Source organism: Mesitornis unicolor, unplaced genomic scaffold, assembly GCF_000695765.1.
Source record: "Mesitornis unicolor isolate BGI_N332 unplaced genomic scaffold, ASM69576v1 scaffold29339, whole genome shotgun sequence".
Lineage (NCBI taxonomy): Eukaryota > Metazoa > Chordata > Aves > Mesitornithiformes > Mesitornithidae > Mesitornis > Mesitornis unicolor.
The window spans coordinates 358-25,220 of NW_010208423.1; the positions used below are offsets into that span (position 1 = coordinate 358).

At 42.8% G+C, this 24,863-nt stretch overlaps 1 protein-coding gene across 1 annotated transcript in view; it reads left to right on the plus strand.

Annotated features, from left to right (window-relative positions):
- Window positions 1-4,842: 4,842 nt before the first annotated feature.
- NHSL1 (NHS-like 1) overlaps window positions 4,843-24,863 on the plus strand; it is a gene marked incomplete at its 5' end in the record, with an annotated part of 22,811 nt that continues 2,790 nt past the window's right edge. The window contains 3 exons of the mRNA XM_010192508.1: window positions 4,843-5,035; window positions 19,344-22,757; window positions 23,313-23,442. Coding sequence (XP_010190810.1) covers window positions 4,843-5,035; window positions 19,344-22,757; window positions 23,313-23,442 — 3,737 coding nt within the window. The remainder of the gene's footprint in view (window positions 5,036-19,343; window positions 22,758-23,312; window positions 23,443-24,863) is intronic.

Here is a 24,863-nt window from a genome sequence, read left to right on the forward strand (position 1 = left end):
GGTCTTTCTAAATTACAGAATTCTTAAGGTGGTGATTCCAAGCCATAGAACTCTATATAATCATATCCATTTTAGTTCATGAAGACGCCAACAAACTTTGCCTTGACACAGTCAGTTAGGCTTTGGGTGAAAAAACATTTATTTATGTGTGAAGATCTGACTGAGAACCATATTCTGAAGTTTTATTCTGGATTTCTTAGAGAAGCATCCCTTCAAGGTCTTGGAGGGGAGATACTCTATGGAAGTTGCAATCTGGGGAAATCCTGTCTCATGAGTAGGATTTAGAGAGGTGTGTGTATATATATGTTTATATACCTGAAAGATGCCTATAAGAAAGCTGGGGAAGAACTGTTCACAATGAGATGTAGCAGTAAGACAAGGGGTAATGGTGTTACACTAGAAAAAGATAGATTTAGGATGGATTTTAGGAAAAAGTTCTTCAATATGAGAGGGATGGATCGCTGGAACAGGTTGCCCAGAGAGGTGGTGGAGGCCCCATCCCTGGAGATATTCAAGGTCAGGCTTGATGGGGCTCTGAGCAACTTGATCTGGTAACATTGTTCCTGCTCACTGCAGGGGATTGGACTAGATCATCTTTATAGGTCCCTTCCAACCCAATACATTCTGTGATTTTACTTATGTGAAAAAAGTGTAATTTTGCCACTGTACTCAGCCAGATTATTAGTTGTCTCTTCAATATCTGCAATGACTGTTTAGTATCTTATGTGAAAAAAATGCATTATTAGCTGTATTGGCTTGAGGAGGTCTAATCCAAAACTGCTTGGTGTTAAGAGGGTCTAAAGCAGTTGGGCACTCCATTTGGAGGTGGGAATCCCTGAAAGCCCTGAGGCATGGGCTCTAGCAGAACCGGAGATACTTCTGCATGGTGGTATCCTCAGCAGGCCAAAAAAATCCCTTCCTTACTGAGACAGTGGAGGTTACGAAGTGAAGGGTTTAGGAGGATAGCAATGTTGGCTAGTACAACTGGAGACCTGTGTGTAGAAGTAATAAAATTCTACAAAAATTGAGGGAACTAAACTGGCAACCTTGGTCTGGAGGACACCAAATAAAGCAAGACGTGACTGATTCAACACAAGTGTAATTTAACATAAATTCATAATGTGGCAGCATTCTGTAACGCAGTGTGAAACCCCTCGGATTGAAGCAGGTGCATAATGTGGCATTCTCGACTGACCAAGAAAGAGGAACTTCAAGGTTTGGGTGTTGGGGTTTGCATGTTTGTTTGTTTTCTTGTTACTGTTTGTCTTGATCCCTTTGCATTGGGTCAAAGGGTACTTGAAGCCATCAAACCTAGTAAAAGGCCAGAGAAGGAGTAGGATATTGGCAAACAGTAATGGACAGCTGAATTGGTATGGCTCCTGTCCGCAACACTGGTTTTTTGTTGGTTTTTTTTTCATTTTTGTTTTTCTGAGAAATTACAATTTTAGAAATTATTGCAGTGGGCAGGGATGTAAATGACATGACTAGAAGTTTGCATGGATTGAATTTTCCTCCTGGAGGTCCCATCTTTTTTCAAGCAGTGTAGTATAAACCCCTGGTATATAAAAAGATTAAGAGTAAGTAATGTACTTAGGCAGAGCGTGCAGCAAGATACACAGCATATACTCAGTTGTCATCTGGGACCTCTCAAATACCGTGAATGTGCTGAGATAGCGAAACCCTTTTGCTGTATCTCAGCAGCTGGGTAGGCTGGGGGACAGTATGTCAGCAAGGCAATGGCAAGGCTCTGGCTTGCTGAGCCATGTAGCTTGTCTGTAGGGTATTTATAGGCCATTTCTCTCCTGGATTCTCATTTCAACTCCCATTCAAAAGTTCATGCTTTTTCCCCCTAATGGATGTTCATAGATACACTGCAAAGTCCAAGACTGTTGCTTTCATGTCCCATCCCACCTTTCCCTCTTCCCTGCTCCATTAAAGAGGACAAATTCCAACCAGTTTTCCCAAGGAGATGAGTCTAACATCCTGTTGCATGGAAATTTGGCTGTTTCAGTCTAGCAGTAAAGTTGTTATGAATCAGAGATGCTTTGAAAATGGGATGAGTGTTTTCTGTTCTGTTATGAACATAGTGTGTGTTTGTGGTCAGCTTTGCTAAGCAGATACAGAATCTGTAAGTACTGTATTAACAATAGTAATAATGTGTATTAATAATAAGTCCTTCCTCATCCAGTTCTGTTTCTGCTGTACCCAACCGTACTTGAGAAGTCGTTCTTGTTACACAGCAACAATTCACTGCATCAACCAGCAGCTTCTGTACATACAGATGAGACGTGAACGTTTCTTCTTACGCTCAAACTGCCCATGACTCTTCTACTGAATTATTTTGTAGAAGTGCACACTACTGTCCTGTGACAGAAAATCATTCTCGCTGATGCAGTGCTTTGACCTCAACTGCACAATTGGGTTTTCAATTGCTGTCCGTTCGTTACATGCTCACTGGGCTGATTCATTTCTGTCCATCTTCCTCTATCTGTCCCCAGTGTTCTCTATGTCTAATTCTGCAAAATTTGTGACTGTTGCTCCACGTTTGTTGTGGATAATGAGGATTCCCTTGTAGTAGATGCTTCAGTTCTTCAGTTTTCCATCTATTTATATACTGAAACAGAAAAAGTCTTCTGCTTGGTTTGAGCAATTTCCCTGCAAAGGAAGGGTGGCTTTGTAACGGGTATCTCTGCCACTTGGCATATTGGAGTGGCCCCTGGTGGCTGCTGTGTGACAGCTGAGACCTGGCACCGCAATATCGTCTGAGTGTGACGGATATCGACGCTGACAGCGCCAACCAAGCAGAGTATCCCAAGGTCACTGGAGCTCATCCTCACCCCACACAAACTGCAAAACCAGGCTTGGTGCCCCGATTCAGGTGGGGAAAAGCTCTTTGTAGAAGGAGGAAAGTGATACTTCTCTGCCTCAACCCCTCTTTACTCCTTTAAGCATGCAAACGTGTACCCGGTGATGCTGGGCTAGCACCCCCCATGCCACTTCCTTACAAACCCTTTCTCTCAGCTGTTTTTAAATCTAACTGGGGAGAAAGATGGCCTGGGGGCAGCTTCCCCTTCAGCAGGTGCATTTCTCTCACAAGTTGCTTAAATTAATGGAGGTTTTTATGAAATTCAGTGATTTGAGGTACGGAAAGTCCTTGTGTTTGTGTGTAAGCACATATACATATGTGTGCCCACATTGTATATGTGTGTACACTCCTAAAAAGATAAGCATTCACACTATTCTTATATAAATGGATTTTGAGCCTTTTAAAAACAATGCAGGCCTGAAAAAATACTGGTGTCCTTCAAGAAGCTTACATTGAAAGAATTGCTGGGGCTTTCACAGGGCTGAGCCCTTTCCTACAGAGCAGCATCTATGCCATCCACAGCCTCGCTAGTGAAAAATGCAAGACTGGCAGAAATGGCTTATTTCCTGGAAGGAAAGTACCCACAAAGTGTGGTTCCAAACCACAGGATAACCTTAGTAATAATTTCATTGCCTAAAATATTTTTTGTACTATTACCTGAGGAGATATTACTTTTCTATTCTTTTACTTTTTGCCTGGAAGTTGCTTTAATTTTTTATTATTTTATTAAATAAAATGTTGGACCCTGTCCTAAATGATGTAGAGTCGAAACAGAATAGAATAAATAAATGGTTATTTATTTATAAACTGCAGGAACTCCTCATGGTAACAGGAAGAAAATTAAAATCAGAAATGATAAACAGTGGTTGCAGCACAGCGTCTGGACGTGTGTTTTGAACAGCACTCAGCTTCGAGGGAAAACAAATCGCTTAGACTGAAAACCCAAAATAATTTAAAAAACCCCATCTGTTATAAATAGCTGTGATGTTTCTTTCTATGCCTGTGTACAGCAGTGAGGGAGGAACTACGGGAGAGGCAGTGATCCAGTGCTGACTACCCTATTTTGGGTAGTATTCTGCTAGTGCTATCCTGTCAATAAAAAGCAACGTTATGGCTTTCTGCACCATTACTGGCATGCAAGTGAGGACCTTGTAATGAAAACAGATTTGCTTCCCAAAAGCAAATGGCTTTTTTTGGCTTATAACTTTGTCTGGTGGAAGGATTTGCACAAGTTACTGCAACCTCTTTTTTTCTGGTGCTGAAGGTTTTTTCTTTCACTGGTTGATTTTATCTTTTAAGTGAAACACTCATCACAGAGGTGAAATCTGCCACTTTTATAAGGAATTACTTTTAAAATTAGCATTCTATGGCTACTAATATTGTTAACTGCTTCACCCATGAAAAACCGAACCCCTTGACTGGCATGAGTTTCTCCAAGACCAAAGCAAAGTTGTTCCTGCTACCTTGCTGATCTGTGGCTGATGGCTTTGTAGAGTGCATTGGCTGGTGCTTTTGTTGAGCTTTCCCAAAATCTGTCTCTTCGTAGCAGGCTTCTTGCTGAGACCTTTTGCATCCTTACAACCCAGCACAGTTGGAGCAAAGCAGTGCTCCAGGCTCATCTTCCTGATTGGGAAGGGTTAATCACTGCAGGGAGAAGGTCAGTGCATAAGGTAATTAGTTACTGAGCTTCGATCTGCTCAGGACCACTCTTTTCTCTCTCATTGGTTCATCTTCCTCAGACTTACCAGATGTTGTGGACAAATGCAGTCCAGATGTTTTGTTATTGGTTGGTTGTTTTTCTTAAATCACTTTCTATGTAGGCCGTATGTGATGCTTGTGGGGGTGTTGTATTTTGCTCCACAAGCAACAGTGCTGACTGCAGCCACAATACCTTAGTAATGCCATAGTTAGTCCTACCTTTTTTTTTCCTTTTTTTGGTACTAAACTTACATTGCTGCATGTGTTTCTGTTTGCAGTGTCCCATCTCTTCCCCCGAAGAAGAAAAGCTTATCACCATCAAAAGGCCTAAAACTCCAGTTTCAAATGAGTTCTCAGATATCAACACCCAGACCAACTGGACCAAGTCACTCCCGCTGCCAACGCCAGAGGAGAAAATGCGACAGCAAGCACAGGCAGTCCAAACAGATGTGGTTCCTATTAATGTGACTGGTAGGCTTTTAATTTCAGTAATTGCATTGCGCTGGTGGGGGAAGGAAGGGATATGAGGGGATTCATAAGGTTGGATAGTGTTTTGACACTCACACATTTAATGCATGAATTTTAAGTTACTTATTGCACCTTTCTGTGAAAAGTGTTTTGTGTTTAAGAGTCTGAACTTAATGAGAAAACCTCAAAATCCTTTAAAATGATCATTGATGAAGATAGTGTACACAACATGGGCTTGAAACAGCATGAGATGTTCATGAAATACAAGAAGAGGATTGATAAATAGCAGTGCTTTGCTGTGGACTTTACTGAAGATACGTAATGGAAATTCATGTTTTATGCAATGCTAATGATACTTGAGGATTTTCTTCTAGCAGTTTTACCTAAGAAGGGTTATCAGGGAGTTCTGTATTCCAAAGACTAAATGTTACAAAATTCAAGAAAACTCTTAAGGTCTTCTTTATATCAGCAACAAGAAGCAACAAGAAGTTTGTGTGAAGGAAAGTAGGGTAAGAACAGCAGAAGTTAATGGGGTTGTGTCTTTGAGCAAGACTATTGGTAAGATGCTCCACTTATGTGACACTAGTCCACATTTTCTTGTTACGAACTGCATATTAACTCTTCATTTGGAAAATGCTCTTTGGTTTTACAGTCGCAGAACTTCCACTCTGCGTAAGTTAAATTATGTGAAAGCCTAATGCTGAATAGATACTTTGTTGTGTGTAAATAGAATTTCTGTGAAAGATTGAATTATCCCTTCAATTTAATAATGCATCTTTTTCTGCACAGTATCAAGATTGTCTCGTATCAGTTAATTCAAATAACTGACCGTTTTCCTGCCAAAACCAGAGTGATATTCAATATCCAATTTATTTCAAATGCCATATGGCATGCTCTGGCTCCACGCTCCCTGTTACAATCAATAGCTTGCAATATTTGGTCTTGTTTTTGAAGTAAATTAGGTGTTCTCTTCCCCTGTGTGACATTGTACCAATAATTTTTTCACTTATTTTTATAAACTAATATTTTAAATAATACTATTTAGTAGTATTTAAATAGTATAGGAGCAGTACTTCTGCAACAAACATCAGAGAGCTCTGAAAAATCAACAAGAAACGTTTCCTTAAATAAACAGCAGAAAATATTTGAAATAAGTAGCATGAAGACAACACAAAATTATGAAAACTCCAGGTCTGGAAAATTAATAGAAGGAAAACAGATGCTATGCCGAAACATTATTAGGCCAGTTGTCATTATCTAGGGAATGTCGGATACAGGTGCAGAAGGCTGAGTTACGGGAACAGTGGATTATCCGATATAATCAGTAAGTTTGAGCAGGGCTTAGCTATTGCAACAGCAGGAGCAGGGTATACTTAGAGAAAGAGTGATCTGCTGTTCGATGGAATGGCCCCATGTACTGAAAAACATATGGGGGCAGTAAACAGATGGAAAGAAAAATGGGATAAAAGAGATCAAATAACCCTCAGATTTAATTCAGAGTCACTGGGAACGTTACCATGTTTGCATCAGTTACACTTGTGACTTCAACCAGCTTAATTTGACTGGTGTAGCAAACCTTGTGTCCCTTGAATTGTTTGATTTGCAAATTTAGCAGTTCTTAACTCTTCTGATAGAAATAGTGCATATGCACATTACACCTCGCGTTTCTGGAGTGAGCACTTATTCCCATATAAGCATGGTAGTAGGAAGGGATAGGAAGGGAGGGCAGGAAAGGAGATGCTCTTGCAGTGTGTGGGCTGATCTCTGGGATCCACCATTTCTTTTCCTCTGGAATAATTATATTGCTAGCGTGAAACAAGCCAGGCGATGGTAACAGACCGTGAGCCCCACACAACACCAAAAAGCTGCTGTCCTTGTTCCTCTTCAAAAAGTCACAGTCTGCTCCCCTCCTCTGCCCTCCCACACGTCGAGTAATTTTATTTTGTGAAGTTCCTTATGTTACTGCACGAGGCAGGGAAAAAAGAGCACAAATTCAGTGCTGTTTGTTCAGTGTGCCGTGGAGCAAACTGTTGCCCATTTTTGTTTTGATCTGGCTTTTTCCTTTGCTTGCTCTTTTTCTCAGTCTCCTAGAAGAGAGGTCAAAAACTGCCCATTTTATGACTTATGCCGTGAAATAAAAGGTTGGCAATCGACAGCGTTTTCAGCAGTGCATTAGTAATGATTGGGCTACAGTGGCCTCTCACGTGGCTGTGCAAAAAATGCTCCGCGAGTTCGGCTTTCGGGGCTCTAACAGATTGCAACTAATACAGTAGTGGTAAAAATCTGTCAGATAGCCTGAAGGTGCAGGGGCATTGCATTAGGCTGACAAGCTGCTGCCTAGACATCCAGATTTGGAAGCAGTTTCAGTCTTTGGGAGTGCCTGAGCTGAGCTGATTCTGGCCTGGAAGGGGTGAGGCTGAATTTTCAGTGGTGGCTCGGCTGTGCTTTTACGTACCCTGCGGGTTAAAAGATATGTAATAGTGTCTGCTCTCCTGGGCTTTCTGGAACTAACTTGCTTTCCAGATGGAGGAGTCGGGTGATGGTGGAGGTGATCAGCACCAGACTGAATCCTGCAAAACATTTAAGCATTTGCTTGAGTCTGGCTTGATTGACTTCAGTGAGATTTAAGAACATACTTAAATGTTTTTGGTGAATCCAAGAAGACTAAGTGAAGTGTATGAGGGAGAACTGAGTAAACTGTATGACGTATGCTTAGATGATTTTTCCTAAACCTTTAATAGAAGGAGAAAAGTATCCTTAAATCTGCAAAGTATATTTAATGTTAATGTCAATATTTTCTAAAAAAAAAAAAAAAGAAAAAGAAAAAAGAAAAAAAAGAAAAAAAAAAAGAAAGGAAGAAAGACTGTGACATCCTGATTTTGCTTGTTGAAATTTATTGAAGTTCCCACTTTCAAATTCTACAAATTTGCACAGTGGATTTCAAAAAGCCTTTGTGTACCAAAAGCCACTGCAGATGGATTGGTTGAGTTAGCACTTGGGTAGCTCAGGGGAGGAAGTCACTGTGGATCCGCTGACACAGTAACATTTCCCTGTGGTCATCCTGTTTGTGCTGCCTGAAGCTTCATGTAAGACTCCCTCCTTGTTTGCACCCTCTGCTTACACTTTATTCCAGGGGATTCAAAACTGCATATTAACTTCCTTGCCGTTTACTTTCTCAGGCATAATTGTTGGCCTTTGAAAGGATACAGATACGTTCAGAGATGGAAACCCTTCTACTTCAGATTCGTTGGATTTGTTATAATGTGGCTAGAATTATTATTATCTTGCACAGCAGGATTATCTAATAGTCCTGATCCTGACCCTGTAAGGGTCCTAACATCCTAATAGTGGTAGTGCCCCCAGACAGTGGATAGTCTGTTTCAATATTATAGGACTTCTACAAAGCCCGTGGGATCCATAGCTCTAAATTTCATAGATCCCATGGACTTCCTCCTCCCTTTATCTGCCCTGATGTCAATCAGTCCCAAATTCAGATTAAACTTGCGCATTGTAGCTGCCAGGATTCAAGTGTGGCTCATGGGAGCATGAGGCTCTGGTCAAACACAGTCAGAGTCTTTGATTTACAATAAGGTGAATGAAACTGCTACATTTTTCCTTGCATTTCCACAAGTCCACGTGCTGTACTTTAATATATGACTGTATCTTTAACTGTTACAGAGGGAATGAGGTTTTCTATGTTATTTGCACGACACACACATCATCCTGATGTGTAGTCAGCCAGGGGTAATATTTATGACTTATTAGTTACTATGCATTAATCACTTTTTAGAGGTAAATAATTTGGTCGTCATTTTTCAGAAAAGCAAACAAGGCAAAAAACATACACATGTGTATCCATATTTCTCTGCATTTAAGTTTTAAATGGGTCATCTAAAGGTCACTTAGCAGTGCTTTAAAGTGCATTATTTATGGTATTTATGTGTGAGATGTGGGGGGCGGTGGTTAGATTTTTAGAAGTGACAGAGAATTAACGTAGCTCATATCTATAGGGCAAGTTTTATCTTGCTGCTAGTAAAACGGCCAAATTATAAACCTCTAAACAAAAGTGAATTCCTAAAGAAAAGCTGCTTAATGATAGTGGTGCTTCTGGGTTCCATTATGATACAGCACATGGTCATCATAAGGCTTTGTCTGGCACTTACATGTACGTTTTTTCAGCTCTTGCTATTGTGTATTTTTATAATAATTTATAATAAACTTTCCATTTTAAGCTGCTTCCACTCTGGCTGAAATACTTATGAGGCCACCAGATCAGTTTGATCTCTGCATGATCCATAGCACTTATTTGTATCCATGTTGAAGATCACCCCCAGAAATGTGGCACACTTCACAGGCTCAGAGCAACGTGGAGTGAAAAAGCAGCATCTTGTGTGATTTAACGGTGGAGCTGTGCAAAGGCGCTGTAATAGCTGTTGCCAATAGCAATGGCTGTTCCTGTGTAAGCCACTGTGATCTTTCATTTTCATGAGCAGATTTCCTTTTTCTACAGCTCTTGACTTTTAAAACAAAATGAAAAAACCCCAAACCACAAAAAACCCACAAAGGGCCAAATTCAAGCAAGGATTCTGTTCACTTGTGGAATCAGAGCTGCTCTCACCAGGTCTGAACTGGGCTCAGGAAGTAAAAATTCCTTTTAAAACGTGCAGTGCTGTGTAATAGATATGTGTCTAAAGCCTTACTGTGACAATATGCTGTATCTTCCTTCAGTGTAAACCTTCATTGTAGGACCAAGCTAACATCATTTATTAATGCCTTTTTTTCCATTTCTACAACAAAACTAGTGGAAGAAAGTGCATGATGTCAGCGTGCTTGGAAGTAATGTTGCTTTGCTTGTTCTACCATGTATTAGGGGAGAATTTCGACCGCCAAGCCAGCATTCGGCGGTCTCTAATTTACACAGACACGGTGGTAAGACGGCCGAAGAAAGTCAAAAGGAGAAAGACTATTACAGGAATCCCTGACAACATACAAAAGGAGCTAGGTATGGCTCATCAGAACTGTATTCCATCCACTGTTCATTGCCACTGCTTATCGTTACTCGACTAATAACATTACCAGTGCTCATGAAACCAATACAGTCTGATAGCCTATTACAGTTCCAAATACGTCTGTGCCTCCTTGCCACCTCGTGCGTCTGGAAATTAGGGCCTTTTATCTGGTGACTTCCATCTGTTGAAGGGAACAAGGTGTTTGGAAAATGGTGTACTGGTACAATGGAAACGTGCAGGGACATAAGGTTTCTGATCTTTAATGCTTTCCTGGAGATTTGGCCCACTCCCCCGGAACGTTCACTGAAGCGAAACTGAAGTAGGCAGGCATTCTGGCTTGCCAGTAATTACTCAGTGGAGTAGAGCAATTCATGGATGCCTTCGCAGATCTGCCAAGAGTTGTATCAACAGTGTAAAACCTCTATATTTTCCAGTTCGGTTTAGATCTAACTGGCGACCCCTTAAGTATCAGTGTTATTTGATTGGGGATAATTTACATGGGCTCATTAACTATTGCATATACTGCAAAGGAAAAATTAAAAGAATGGTCATCATCTGGTCCAACCACCCTGCCATGGGCAGGGACACCTCCCACTAGACCAGGTTGCTCAAAGCCCCGTCCAACCTGGCCTTGAACATTTCCAGGGAGGGGGCATCCACAGCTTCCCTGGGCAACCTGTGCCAGTGTCTCACCACCCTCACGCTAAAGAACCAATGTCTACTCAGTCACATTTACTCTATCTCAGGCTGTCCTCTTTTACAGTTATTAGCATACGTGATACTCAAAGCTGATGAAGCAGTCTTGAGTTTTGGCAGACCTTTCAGACACTTTCTTGGGAACTCTCTGATTTAAATCTGGACATTCTTACTTATTTTTTTAAAAAAGATGTTTCAGTTTTTCCCAGATGATAATTTCACAGATAAAATTATGCTCCGCCCTCCCATTTTTTTGCACTAGAGCAAGAAAGTAATTTAAAATAATCTGGCAGGATGTAATTTTAGGTGCTTTACATGTGGAATCATCTCATACATTGATGATTTCAGTAAGTTTTACTACCTTGCATTTTGCATCTCTTTTGTTTTCAATTCTTAGTTCTTTGTCTACATTTTTCAGAAGCAGAAGCAAAAATATGTAACTTGTCAGGATGGGTTTGGAATGAGTTGGAGGGCCAGGCATAGAGAAAGCCAAGAACCGAGCAAGTCATCGGAGAGCAGTTTGAGGGGAACTGTGCTCCTTCAGCATCTGTAATGAGACAGCCATGTGAATCCTCTGCCTCAAGAAAAAAAATTCACTTGCTCTAACCCTATTAGGCAGCTTTAAATTTCGTTAGGTTTGGATCTCACATGATGACTTTATTTCTAACTGCTGCTCTGAGAGTTGTCCAAAGCTGTCAGGTGTCTTTGCCCATCTCTTCCTGTGGGGAGGATGCTGTTTTGTTCCTGCCATAGGGAACTCTTCGTCATAGCGTGGGTTCTGTTCCTCCCTCCCCACTGTCCATAGTGGGCCTTGCTACCTGGCAGGAGATGCTTTCCAGATCTGGAGTCCTGGAGGTCAAAATTTGAATTTGTGTCATTCTCTCAGGAAATAACATCTATCAGCTTTGCAATCAACTATAAGCAAGTTTGAGAGTTAAGTAAAATAAAGTAGATCTGTTCTAAGCAAACAAAGATCAAAGCTGGAAACAAAGCTACATAAAACTTAGTATTGATTTATTCTTAACAAAAGATTCCTTGCTCCTGTTTTAGATCTCTGAGGCTGATCTCTCAGACGCCATGTTTACAGCTGGTTTGAGGAATAGCAGAGACAACCTTCGTCCTCTCTTGTCTGTTCAGGATGGATAGTTTTTACATCCCTTTCTTCCATTTTAAACTAAATTGTCTAGAGCTGAGATGAAATGACTTGTGCTCCTTAAAAATGCTTGTGCTGCTTAAATGCAAAACTGATACAGGGCAGTGCTTAAACTGGATGACAGTTTTACTTGGGTGGATGTGCGGACAATGCTTCCTAACTGGCAGTGTTTCCAAAACTTCAAGGTTATGTTTGTGACTGCTTCAGAGGGATGCTTGAAAACATCCGCTGTAGTTTACCTGGTGGAACAAACTGAAAATGCAGTTGGCATCTGTCTTAAAAAAGAATTCTTCAATTAATATCTTAAAAGAAGTTTGTGACTTCTGCCAGTCTCTTTGCCAAGGGTGACAGGTTTGGTGGTCTTGATTTCATTCTTTCATCTTTGTGCTGAGCACATTTCAGGTTGCACTGCTTGAAGGTTTTCCTTGACTCCTACTTGAAGTTGTGGAAATTTCAGGGCTGGCAGTATCTCACTGTAGGAGCTCACTCTGGACAGTTCCCTGGCCCACAGCCTGCAGGCGCATAGGGCTTCAGCCATCTGCCCTACCATGGAAGTCATCTGAGGAGCTTCGTGTTGCTTCTGTGGTGGTTGTGTGCTGCCCAGGCAGCAAAATATATGCCAGGAGAAGTCTCTGATGGCAGTATCCATCCTGTTCGTGTATTGCTTTCCATAGCTAGAGACAAAGTATGCTTGAAAAGAGAAGAGTTATCAGCATCTTCATCTTACAGATGAGGAAACTGGGCATGCTGCGGTGAAGTGGCTCAGCTCAAGTCACACACCAGGCTGCTGGCAAGGCTGGGAATAAATTAAGTCTCCTTCATTCTTGGTCAGTGCTCTTTCTACATTTTTCTCCTCTGTCACTCCCCAAATATTTCTGTAGCCGTCCGTTCCCTATTTCTGTTACACTGTCCCAAAACAAACAAGGAGTTGTTTTAAAACATTCTACAGTTCATTTGATTGGAACAAGGATCCGGACTAAACTCCAAATCAAGCAGTTGCGTTGCGCCTATTGACATTCTCCCTGTAGTTGCAGCTGAATAAATCTCTTTGTTTCTCCCCTAAAGCATTGCTGTGAATGACTATAATATTTACACAAAGATTAAAATCCCTTGGTACACCAAAGTTGCTGTGTGCAGGCTAAATAACCAACACATACAGCAGATTCTTGTTACCTCTTGTTTATCCTTCAGAAGGAAGCAGAAACTTGAGAGAACCTCAAAGCTTCAACCAAGCCTGAACTATTTTCATTTCTTGTGAGAGAGCTTGGAAGAGCTTCTGCCGGGCCAAGCTGCTGGGGTTCTCCCCGGCTGCTTTGGAAGAAAAAAGTCCAAAGAGAAGAGAAAGCCTGCGCTGACCGCTGGCCTGAGTTCAGCGGCCATGGTACTCTTGTAGAATTTAGCCAAAACTACTGAAAGGGATCATTAATTGCACCCATGAGGCATATATTGAACGTATCTTTAAACATTCCTACTTTGGAGCATTGTAACACTGCTGTGTTTTTGCAGGTGGGTTCCAGCGATGAACCAGTCTCTGCATAGCCTGGAAACTTCTGCATAAAAATGCTGCGTAAATGGAATGCAATGTGGTAGATGGGATCCTGAGACAGGACATGAATATGAGATGCCTGCCAGTTTAGAGATCCAGCTATTTTCTGGACAGTTATTTTTTAACAGCGGGACTCTATTTAGCAGAGCGATACCAAAGTAAGAGGAGAAGGCAAAGCATTCCTCTCTCTGCCGAGCACAGCAATGAAAAAATTAGTTTTGCATACCTCTGAATTACCTTCATTGTCTTACACAACATAAATAGTGTGTGTATGTGTGTGTGTGTGTGTGTGTGTATATATATATATACACACATATATATATATATATATTTAATGGAGTCAGTGTTGGATCAGAACTACAGAAAGGGCAAGAAACTCTGAGAGGATGATCTGCTTCAAATTTTTGTGCTCTTGGTTTGTCTGCTGTGTGTTTATATTATCCATCTAGTAGTCTTCTTCTGATGGTACCTTATATGCAAACCAGTATTCTCTCCTCAGACAAGAAGATCATTCCCAAACAGGAGTTTGGTAGAGATGAGCAGCTCTCTGGTAGAACGTGTTGCAGACCTTGCTCGGCTCTTGGTTATCTTCAGCTTCCTTCACACGTTCCAACTCATCTCCATGGTCCCTTCTCTGTGTCAGTGCTCTGGGGTCTGGCTAAGACTTTCTTTGTGTGTGAGTGTTTCTCCAGAGCTTTGCACTGGTGCAGTCACAGGCATCATGGACATGGTGCGTCCTGGATGCCCTCCCTGTCTTGCAGGAGGAGCAGGTCCTAGAGCTGGGTATCGGTTCTACCACGGTTCATCTTCCAAGTAAACATGCCTTACCAAAGCAAGGGAGAGGAAACTGTCCTCAAGATTTCCACCTTTTGATTTCTTCTTCTGTCAGGCATTTTGCTTTTGTTTAATAAAACAGAAACCTTCTGTCTGTTTTCAAAAAATGTCTTACAATTCTATGCTTTTTGTGTACGTTCCCTGAGTCCTTCTGGTCTTTGGGAACTCAGCTATTCTGTTGAAGTCTTCCCATAATTGATGTTCTCTTCCAGTTAGTCCCTTCGGCACTAGCAATCATTCAAGCTACAGGTCCCACTGGTAAGAAGAGTCCCAGGTATCCAGTGGTCCTACAGAAATGCCATGGAAATACCCAGCTGTCCAAGCCAAGTAACTTTGCGTTTTTCTTCAAGTTGCAACTTTAACAGTCTTCGGAGAGAATCTCTCTCTTCTGGGGTTATCGTGCCTTTTAACTAATACTGGGTTTATAGCTGTAGTTTCTCAACATTGTATGTTTCCAGCACTGTTCATCCAGAGGTAAGGGTGTTACAAAGTACCTATCATCTGCTTTTTGGTAATGGGGGATGAAAGAGTTGCCAGGAAATTATTCTTCACCAGAGGCCATTCAGTTAGTGAAATGAACAGAATCAAGAAAAATTAAATTCCCTGTATTTTCATCAAAATTCTCCCTTTCAGGGTGGCAATGATTCGTGCAAGGATTCAGGCTATTGTTTAGCTGGCAGTGCTGAAAAGGATCTCAGGATTCTCTGCGATATTTTTCTCCTCTCTGAGAGATTACAGATCCTTCATGGAGCACAATGAAAATTCCTTAAAATTACTATAAGCCCGATGTACTTGTCCGTTCCTTGTTGAGTGTCTGTTAAAAATCATTTGGTATGTAAGGACTAGAGTGAAATGGATTAAGAATCTCTGCGGGTTTTTGTAACACTGGGAGCTGTGGTGCCTGCACGGTGACTTGGCCAGGTCACCAGGTTTGGAGGAGGATCACTAGGTGGGGCAGGAGGAGAAGATGAAAGCTTGATCTTAGGAATGCGCCTGTGGCACAAGAGACAAGTGCTTATAGTAGAAATGATTAGTCAGAAAAAGGTTGGGAAGAGAGATTACTTCTGTGTGCACTAGTTGAAACAAGCATGTTCTTTGTCACTTCAACACGCATACCTCTTACCCTCTCTTATTCTCAGTTTTCTACGCTCATTTCAATGCAGAGGACCTCTCTGCTGATTCTCTGCAGCAAGTTGCTGGTGCCACCAGTTCAGCCAGAGCCACAGGGAGTCTTCTGGTAGCTTGTACCTGGCCCTGGAAATTACCTGCAGACACTTCCTTTTTTCCATCAAATTTGCAGTCAGTCTCAGTCCCTGTCATCTCTAATGAGCAACACCAGTAACTGCCAGTCAGGGAAAACTGGTGTAGCCTGTATAAGCCTATCTTGGATCAAGCGCTTGGAGCTAAGGTATGCGTTTGAACCTCTTCTCTGTGCTTCCATGCAAGAGATGTTAAATACGCTGCATGTTTTGGTTGTTCCAGGTAGTGGTGGTTCTTTGCTTGCTGCTGGAGTCTGCACTGAACATGTGCATTAGATAAGAGCATTTGCCCTAGGTTATATAAATACCTAGGGTATTTTCAGCATAGCAAGAAGCAGGGTAATAAAGGAGTGTAGATGCAGGTCTCCTGTGGTTGACATAGCCTTGGCTGCAGGGCTGCTGGACACAGGATAATATAAAATGCAGACAAGATGATTATTAATTACTTTCAGCGACACTTATTGTACCACCAAATTGCAGCCACTTCTGACTCCGTAATGGTCAGCAGCTGTAACCTCATGTCCAGTTCTGTGATACTTTTTGCTGCTGTCTGCTCAGACGTCGCCCTTGCAACTGGATGGGCTTGTGGATGATATTCTTTAAAAAGCTGTGATTCAGTTCCAGACTTCTGGTGTTGCAGAAATCTTGTAATTTGTGACTGTTCTTTATTAGATTGTTTTCTGAGAGACTTAGCATACTCAGTGTAATAGTCAATTAAAAGTTTGAGCTGTCCCTTAGAATTGGACTGTTCATCTTCGAGATGCAGTGCCATAAGGGGGGTTGATTTTAAGGATTTTTGAAAACACCTACTTTTGAGTGTTACTCTGGAAGCGAGTGAGGGTTTTATGGTGCATTTGTAAATTGCAAACAAAATACTTTTTGCTGCCCTCCTCTGAATTCCACCAAAATCTTAAAACTCTCACCATTTTAAGAGAATACCCAAGTCTTAAATGTTCCTTTGGTGCTTTTTTTGAACCATTTTCCATGCAGATTTCTGTTGTCCTTCTTCAGGAAACGGGACTGTGAAAAGAGCAATTGCTGTATTACAGAGGACAAGTAAATCCTCACAGCTTTTCATTAGATTGTGCATACATGTAAAGCCGAAAACAAAGCTGAAGTAATTCCAGAATATGCTGCATTTCTACCAAAAAAAAATATTTAAAACCTCAAAGTTGTGTTCCTCTAATAGCAACAGCTGTGAAAAGACCCTTTCCTGACCATATCCCATATAGTGATTCAAGGATGTAGCCCTGCAGTTTATACTTGCCCCTGAACCCTGTATTTATTTGGGCTCTGAACCATACTAACTACAAGAGGCCTCGCATTGGTGCAAAGACCTGCCTTGATGGGCTTCCCTGCAGTATTGAGGTTGTAAAGGTTTGCTGCTGTTGAGCCAATTTATGCCGTTTCCATAAGTATTAGACTGGACCCTAAGTTATGTCTATTCCAGTACCAAACACAGGGCTAGCACTGATGCTCAGCAATGTCCTGCAGTTGTTCATCCTGCCCTCTTCTTGGTGTGCTCCTCCAGCACTGCTGTGGGCCAGGGGTTGGGGCAGGAGCTGCTCCCCAGGCATTTTGATACAGCCATCCTTGCTGGAAAAGAGCTTAGCTTGGACTGACGTAAGAAGGGTCCTTGGCCTTTTACACTTAGTAGCCTAGAACATTAAAGCACCAAGGTTTACTTTTGTATTTCAGACATTTTAAGGCACCACTGTGGTTTTGCCATAAACAGTATGTCCCAGTAATTTATGCTGACGCTGCAGATTTTGGAAGGAGGAAAGAGGTTAGCAAGTCCAGCCTTGTCCTGCTTTGCCATCTACCTTCCCTAGCAGTAACGTTTTAAACAAGCATAAACTGTGCTTTACGCTGCTTGTGGAGTGCATTTAGCTTCCTTTTTGAGTGCAGATGTGCTACATACTGCAATGAGGTGCTCTCAGCCACAGGTCAGTATGTGTTAGAGGTATTAGAGACAAGCTGTAGTGCTGGCAGCTTCATTCTCCACACGCCTCATCTTCTGTCTCGTCTGCGTGTGTGTGTACATTTCATAGTGGCAAAGAAGAAAACTACCCTATCTCTTTGATTTTTTTATGTAACTTCGTACTCAGATTTTTATTACCAGCTATTTTTAATTGGCTGATCATTGATATCAGTGATGCCACAGTTCCAGAAACATTCGTAATATCTACTTTGATGTTTTTCTCTCTCTTAACCTGATTGCACGGAAAGAAAAATTAAGTTATTTTTCTTACTGTACAGTTCTTAATAACTGTATACAGAATATGCAAATACTTCTCTTGGTTGGCTGCAATCATCCATCTGTTCTTGCAGGATCTCATATCAGGTTATCAAGATGTTTGTCAGCATCTGAGTATCTAGCTTTGCTGCAAACCTCTACCAGAAGGAGAAAGGCTGCATTTTCATGAGAGCAAGAGAATCTACACAAAGCAAACTAAATAGGCTTCAAGCTGCTAAGAGACTACTTTTGTGCTTGGGGAAAAGAAATAAACAATCTTTTTGTGTCTGCTGCTTTCACTGAAGCCTTTTCAGAGGTCTCTTTTCCTTATCCTAAATGCCTCTTTTGCCTGCCAAGAATAAGGATAATTAAATGTCCTTTAAGTGGTGTTTAAAGCTGCACTCTAAGAATACCTATCCTCCTGATCCAGGTCCATGTAGTAAATATGAAAGGAGAACATTCCTATCAGGCTGCTACTTCATTGCTCTTGAGACTTGCTTTAAGGCAGAGACTTGAAATAACCAATTTTCCCCCGCAGTGACATATGCAGCATCTCTACAGGCAGCTCCGGCAGCACGCCTGCTTCTCGTGTCTGCTATTTATACAGTAACAGCCTTACACAGACTAATTTTAAAGCAGTGCTCTGGTTTGTGATTTTAGAAGGCAGCTACCAATAAAAATGTAAATTTAAAAGAACCCTGGAGTCCTTTCTACTGACCCAGTGATAACTATATTTTGAACTAAAACTCTTTTTTTCCCTTTGTCCTCTTTTTTTTTTAAATGCTAATACACGATTATTACGTTATTCTTTAAATGTCCAGTTATTTTTATTTCCTGATGGATGAGACCATCAGTATGAGCTGTTTCTTTTCCCTGCTTCTTGGAGTTTTTCTTTTATGATAAATAAAAAGTGGTTTTATGGAGAAATGTTATTTAATTGTTTTCTTTGTGGTGTTAGATAATGCCTTTGTGTAAATGCTGTTACAGCATATGTTTTATTTGTGGTAAAACAATGCGTGTTTCAGTGTGTTAGCTTCCTTTCAGATGAACTGCAGGACTTGGAGAGCTATGGGTGTCTCCTGAAATGCTTTTTCTGAGGTGTAATGCTTTTAAAAAGCAGATTGGATTATTCACAGTATTCTCCGTGTTTCCTTCCCCTTTTCTTTATTGCATGAGGCATTAGCGTGGAAACACACTTCACATTTCTCAGGCTTTTGTCTGTTCCTGCTGCTTTGCCTCCTGGAAGTCAAACAGTGCTACTTGCTTTCTGACATAACTGATTACTATGGAAATTATTACCATGTCATAAACAGAGGATTTCACGTGTCGAATGTGTGGCAAGAACACAGGCGATTCTGTAAGCAGAAGGTTCCTGGTAATAAGGAAAAAGGGAAGAGAAATGCAGGAAATGCGATGCCTGTGCAAAACCCATTGTTGCAGATTTCTTTTCAGAAAGCTTTACCTTCAGGAGCATGGGGATCAAGCAGTTTGCTGGGGCCTTTTTTGTTGCTTTTAAATGAGTGAGAAGATAAATGTGCATTTGTGCTTCAAGGAATAATTACTTTCTTTTGACTCCAGCAGTTGGCACTGGCCAAAGTGATTTCCGCGGGCATTCGATGTATGTCCCAGATCACTGTTCCACGCTAGGGAGACTTGAGAGCCACCATCACTCTGCTGCTCAGCGCTCTGAAACCAAGGACACCAGCTGCCAGACGGAGGAAGTCAAAGTTGTGCCCCCGTCCATGAGAAGGATACGAGCGCAGAAAGGACAAGGCATCGCCGCCCAGATGTCTCAGTTCTCCAGCTCATCCGGGAACATGTCGGTGATGAGCGATTCTGCTGCTGTTATATTTGCATCTCGCCAAAATAGCGACATGGGTTTCCATAGCTTGCCTCGGGCTGGCGCAAGAGTGTCTCTGCAGTCCCTAGAGCAAACACAGAGCTTCTCTAGGCAGGCAAAAGACATTGCTGGCACCTTACCCCACCAGATAAGTAAATTGCAAGTGGATGATAGTGTCGTGCATCTGAAGACTAATCCCACGACAGGGACCCTGTCAAGGCCAAAGTTGCAAGAGGTCAGAAGCTGCGATAGCGAAAAGTCTGCAAGCCCGGCATGTGTGGTCTCTCCTCATGCCACCTACTCAACGAGCATCATACCCAATGCAACACTGTCATCCTCCTCGGAAGTTATCGCTATTCACACTGTCCAGAGCGTTGGATCATTGGATAGTAAAATCACCAGCTCTGCTGCCTACCCAAAGCCAAGAGACAATCCTGTTACCAGCAGTGCAGTGAGTGGGAAAGAAGATCACCATTCATCAAGTGGTAACTGGAGCGAGAGCAGCTCCACACGCCACTCTCAGACTTCAGATACCATCCCATCCAATACTGTCACGATGCTTTCTCTTGGTGACTCTGCTGTCTCTCTTAGCACTCCTGGAAACGCAGAGGCTGGGCCTCAGAGCGTGAGCTACAGCTGTAGGAACAATCTTGCTTTACCAAACCCTTCCCCGGACAGCGATGGTAGGAGCGAATCCAGCTGCTCAGGGGAGCGAGCACAGGCAGCAGTGACCAGCACAGAGCACTGGCTGTACAAGTCTGCTGAAAACAGTGAGACTCCTTCACGCAAGGTGGTTTGTGTCACACCGGGCTGTGCCACTCCTGGTAGCAACCTGAGCAGCAGCAGCCTGGAGAGGACCTCGGTCAGGGATGATTCTACTTCTCTGTATTCTGTGGACCACGATGGTTTTTACGGTTCCATGAACATGGACTCCGGACTGAAGGCAGACAGTAGTAGCAATGGTTTTGGGAACCCCAGAGACAGTGTGATAAATGTCTTTGAAGGAAAGGAGAAGAAGCATCAGGATGACCAGTCAGGCCAAGGTGACAAAACCCTTGCAAGAAACATCTCTCTGAAGAAGGCAAAGAAGCCGCCATTGCCACCATCCAGAACAGACTCACTCAGAAGGGTGCCCAAGAAAAAAGCCCAGTCCAATGGACAGGTACTTGATGAAACCCTCATTGCCACCCTCCAGCATTCTCTGCAGTTGAACCTCAAGTGCAAAAACAGCAGCTCCCCTTCCCAGAGCCCCTGCAGCGATTACGAGGATCCCTGGGTGCTGCGCTCCCGCAGCCAAAGCTCGGTCAGTGCGAGCAGCAGCATGATGTCCACCACGGCTCCAAACCTGTACTCCATCTGCACCGTCACTCCCTCTCAGAGTGAAACGAGCAGCATCAAGTCAGAGTACGCTGACCAGTGGGGTTACTACAGTGACTACGCCGCGGTGTCAGACGACCAGGTAAAATCCCCAGTGACCCATTCTGCCAGTACCTCGTCTGCTCTCAGTGACTACAGCATCAGCCACTTCAGCGATGGCTCAAGGGCTTCTGTGCCACAAGTGCCCAGTGGACTGGCCAAACCAAAGAGCACTTCTCCAGAGAAATCCCACCGAGTCACATCGCCATCGAGTGGGTACTCCAGTCAGTCCAATACACCCACTGCACTTACTCCAGTGCCTGTACTTTTAAAATCTGCATCATCAGGAAATGGGAAATCCAAGCTAAAGCCTAAAGTGCCTGAAAGGAAATCCTCTCTTCTGTCTTCAGTCTCCATGTCTTCGTCCTCCACTTCTCTTTCTTCAAATACATCTGCTGAAGGGACTGTGAGTGTGAAGAAACTGGACCCCACTATGAGCTCTCCTCCGGATTCTGGTACACCTCCTCCACCACCTCCCCTTCCACCATCTCCGCATTGCCCCAAACTTTCTCCTCCCCCACCTCCTCCTCCTCCAGCAGAAGTCATGGACCTGTCACTATTGTCAGCCTCTCCCACATTCCCACCTCCTCCGCCAGAAGCTGATGTGAACTCTTCCTTTGCCCAGACTGTCCCATGGTTTCCGCAAGAAGCCTCCATCAGTTCATTCTCTTCCCCTGTTGCTCCTCCTCCTACTTTCCCCTTAGCTGTCCCACCACCAGCACCGCCTCTTGATCCCAAACTAACAAAAGGTGCAACAATACACCCACAGTACTCTTTTAAGAAACGTAACCAGGACGATTCTTGCTACAGTCCAGTGAAACACCCACTCAACAAGCAAGATGCATCGAGACCTGTCATGCCCTTAGTAACTACCAAAGCGTTACAAATGGTGCAGCTGAGGTCTGTGAAAAAAGTGGCAGAAGGTGAACTGTCACCAGAATCTGCTTCTGAAGCCATCTCTCAGGAAAAGAGTACTGTAAATTCCTCATCACAGTCTCCTCTAAAGCCATCTCTCTCACTAAGACTCAGTAACAGCTTAGGTGAAGAGGAAATGAAAACTCAAGGTGCTTCATTTAAAAACTCGGTTCAAACCCTGGCTCGGGGTTCTCCTCTCGTTCTCTCCGATAACGTCCCTGCGGTTGACAGTGATCAAAAGCCTGCAAGTGCAGTAGATCCCAACAGGTCTTTGGGGGGTGAGTCACTAGGGACAGCTCCTGAAGACACACCTGAGTCTTCAATGCAGAGCGAAGACCTCCATTCTGGCACATCACTTCAGGGGTCACCAGCATCTCCTGACAAGACTCTGGTTTTGCCAAGCAAGAAACCACCTCCTATTTCAAAGAAACCCAAACTGTTCCTCGTTGTACCACCTCCTCAGTTAGATCTTACTGTGGAGAAAATAGCTGAAGTGGGTGATACTGTCAGAATCACATCAAGCCCAACTAAGAGAGACGCTGTGCTTGCACATTGCGAGGAGGCGAGAAATTGTCTTCCAGATGGACTCAGTTCTAGCAAGATGGACTCTGGCAGCCTGGATCCTGAGGGAGGAGCTGCTGGATTCACCTTCTCTGAGACAGTGGGAACTAATGCCTTTGTGGTACAGCCTGCTGAATCTCCAGTTCAAGAAGCAGGCAGGCAGGAGGAGCAGCCTGCGTTTGATGAAGGAAGCAGCTCAGGCAGCAGCCAAGACAGCGGCAGTAACGCTGACGGGCACCTATCTCAGGAGAACGAAAGTGGTGAGTCTCTTCTCCGACTCTTCTTCAGATGCAGCAGTAGCTATTTGAAAGAAGCTGGGGAGTGAGAATAGCAATCCTAGCATTCAGGTGGGCTTCTGTAGAGATAAGAGCCTCTTGTGGTAGTTAAAACTAAAAGCCTAAAGAAAGTTGCAGGAATGAGATTAATACTTTGAGATTTCCTATAATTCCTTTCTGACTACTCGTTATGGCAGACATGGAAAGAAAACGATGCTTTACTTAACTGTGCGAGGATTAAAACATGCCATGGAAACGTGGCTAGCTTTGTTCATTTAGGTTTTGCATTTTAGTGGAATCCGTACAGATTTCCTTTCAGTATTGTTCTCTGCCCCTGTGTGTGTGAGTAAGCACAGGCATTTCGTGCCCCTGCTGTTTCCTAAGCAAGTGTTGCTCTGAAATCGCAATAATGACAACAATGCACTCACTCGATCTGTCGGAGGCTTTGCCTTAGAGGCAGCGGGGTCTGGTTTGGGGATTACGTGCCCACTGGGTTCCCCCCCCCCCGGACTGACAGAATTGTTCATTTTCTCTGCGCAGTGGAGGTGTTTGAATCGGACGCAGCAAACAGTTCCTGCCTGCTGAGCAATAGTTATGGGGAAGAGACGGACGGAGTGGCAGCACCAGCAAGACCAAGGACTACGGAGGATCTCTTTGCAGCCATTCACAGGTACTGCAGAAATTGCCCTGCCCATACTCTCGGGTCCGCTAGTTTTCTCAAAAAATAATTTAACATTGTTTTACTGAAACACCCAATTACAAGAGTCATTGCTTTGACAGAAAGCACTCATTTATCAACTTTCGACTAAGGCTATATATGAAAAAGATAAGGAAAAGAACTTGTGTTTTATTGTTTTACAAATGTATTTAATCCGTTCTGTACTAAAAGCTACCACATTAATTCAGTGTCGATTATATGATAAATATCCTGCCCATTAAAATACCAAGTTACATCTAGTATTTATTGTACTGTTCTCAATCTGCCGTATTAACTCTGCTGTTGCTTTTTCTGTGTATCTTTTTGTTTTCATTCTCGTTCTTCTCCATCTCTTTTTACTCTCTCCGCTGCTTATATGGTGCAGTTTGGGACAGAGGCTCAACGCTAATGCTTCATGGCAAGCGTGGCTGAAACTGGCAAGTAACATGACATGTCAGTCATATGGCAAAACATATGGCAAACGCTGGATTATAGTTTGCCGTAATCCAGCCTGAGGTCGGGTGTTTTGTGTCAAACTGGTTCATGAATGAAATGTGCAGTACTGGCTCTATTATTAATGACATTATTCATTTCCCTTAAAAACAAAATTATCCTGAATAGGCAACTAGATTTTTGTGCTGTTCACGTTAGGTTCTTAAAGAAAGAAAATTTAAAAAAAAAAGGCTTAAAACCACAAACCAAAACACATGCACCGTTTAAACAGTACACACAGAAGACCGTGACCACTCTCTGAACTAGTGAGCTTGCCTTTAGACTAGAATCGATGTAGTGGTAGTGCCATCTTGTGGCTTTGCCTTTTACTTCAAAATTTAGAGAGCCCATCCATCTCTTTACTGGTCACAGAAGGTGCTTGGCAGCATCCGTGTAGGTTTATCCAGGTGTTTAGTCAGTCGGTGCATCTGTGGGCGAGTTTTGCATCAGGAGTACTGAGGGATGGGAAAAGCCTGTTGTGAGAACGTGGCTGGGAGCTGGGAGAGTGCAGCACTTGGGATGCAGATGGGTTTTTTTAATTTTTGAAATATTTCTGTGTCAAGTATTACAAAAAATCCATAATATGATCCTGACTTTTTAGAACTTAAGGTTACCCCTTAGGATGTGGCCTGTAGGAGCTGTTCTAAAAATGGTCTGTTGCATTCGTGTTGCATGGCACTCACTAGGACTGCAACAAATCTGTTTTTAGAACGAAGTATTCTGGCCAGTAGCCTTTCTCTGCTACATATGCAGATAGAGAGTGGATCTCTGTGTGTATGCATATGGGTGTAATTGACGAGTTTATGGGGAAATGGACAATGGAACTGGATGTGACATGGTTAAAACTGCTTGACACATTTGTTATGAAGACCTTGCTTTTGCTGGCTTTAGACTTGAACCGC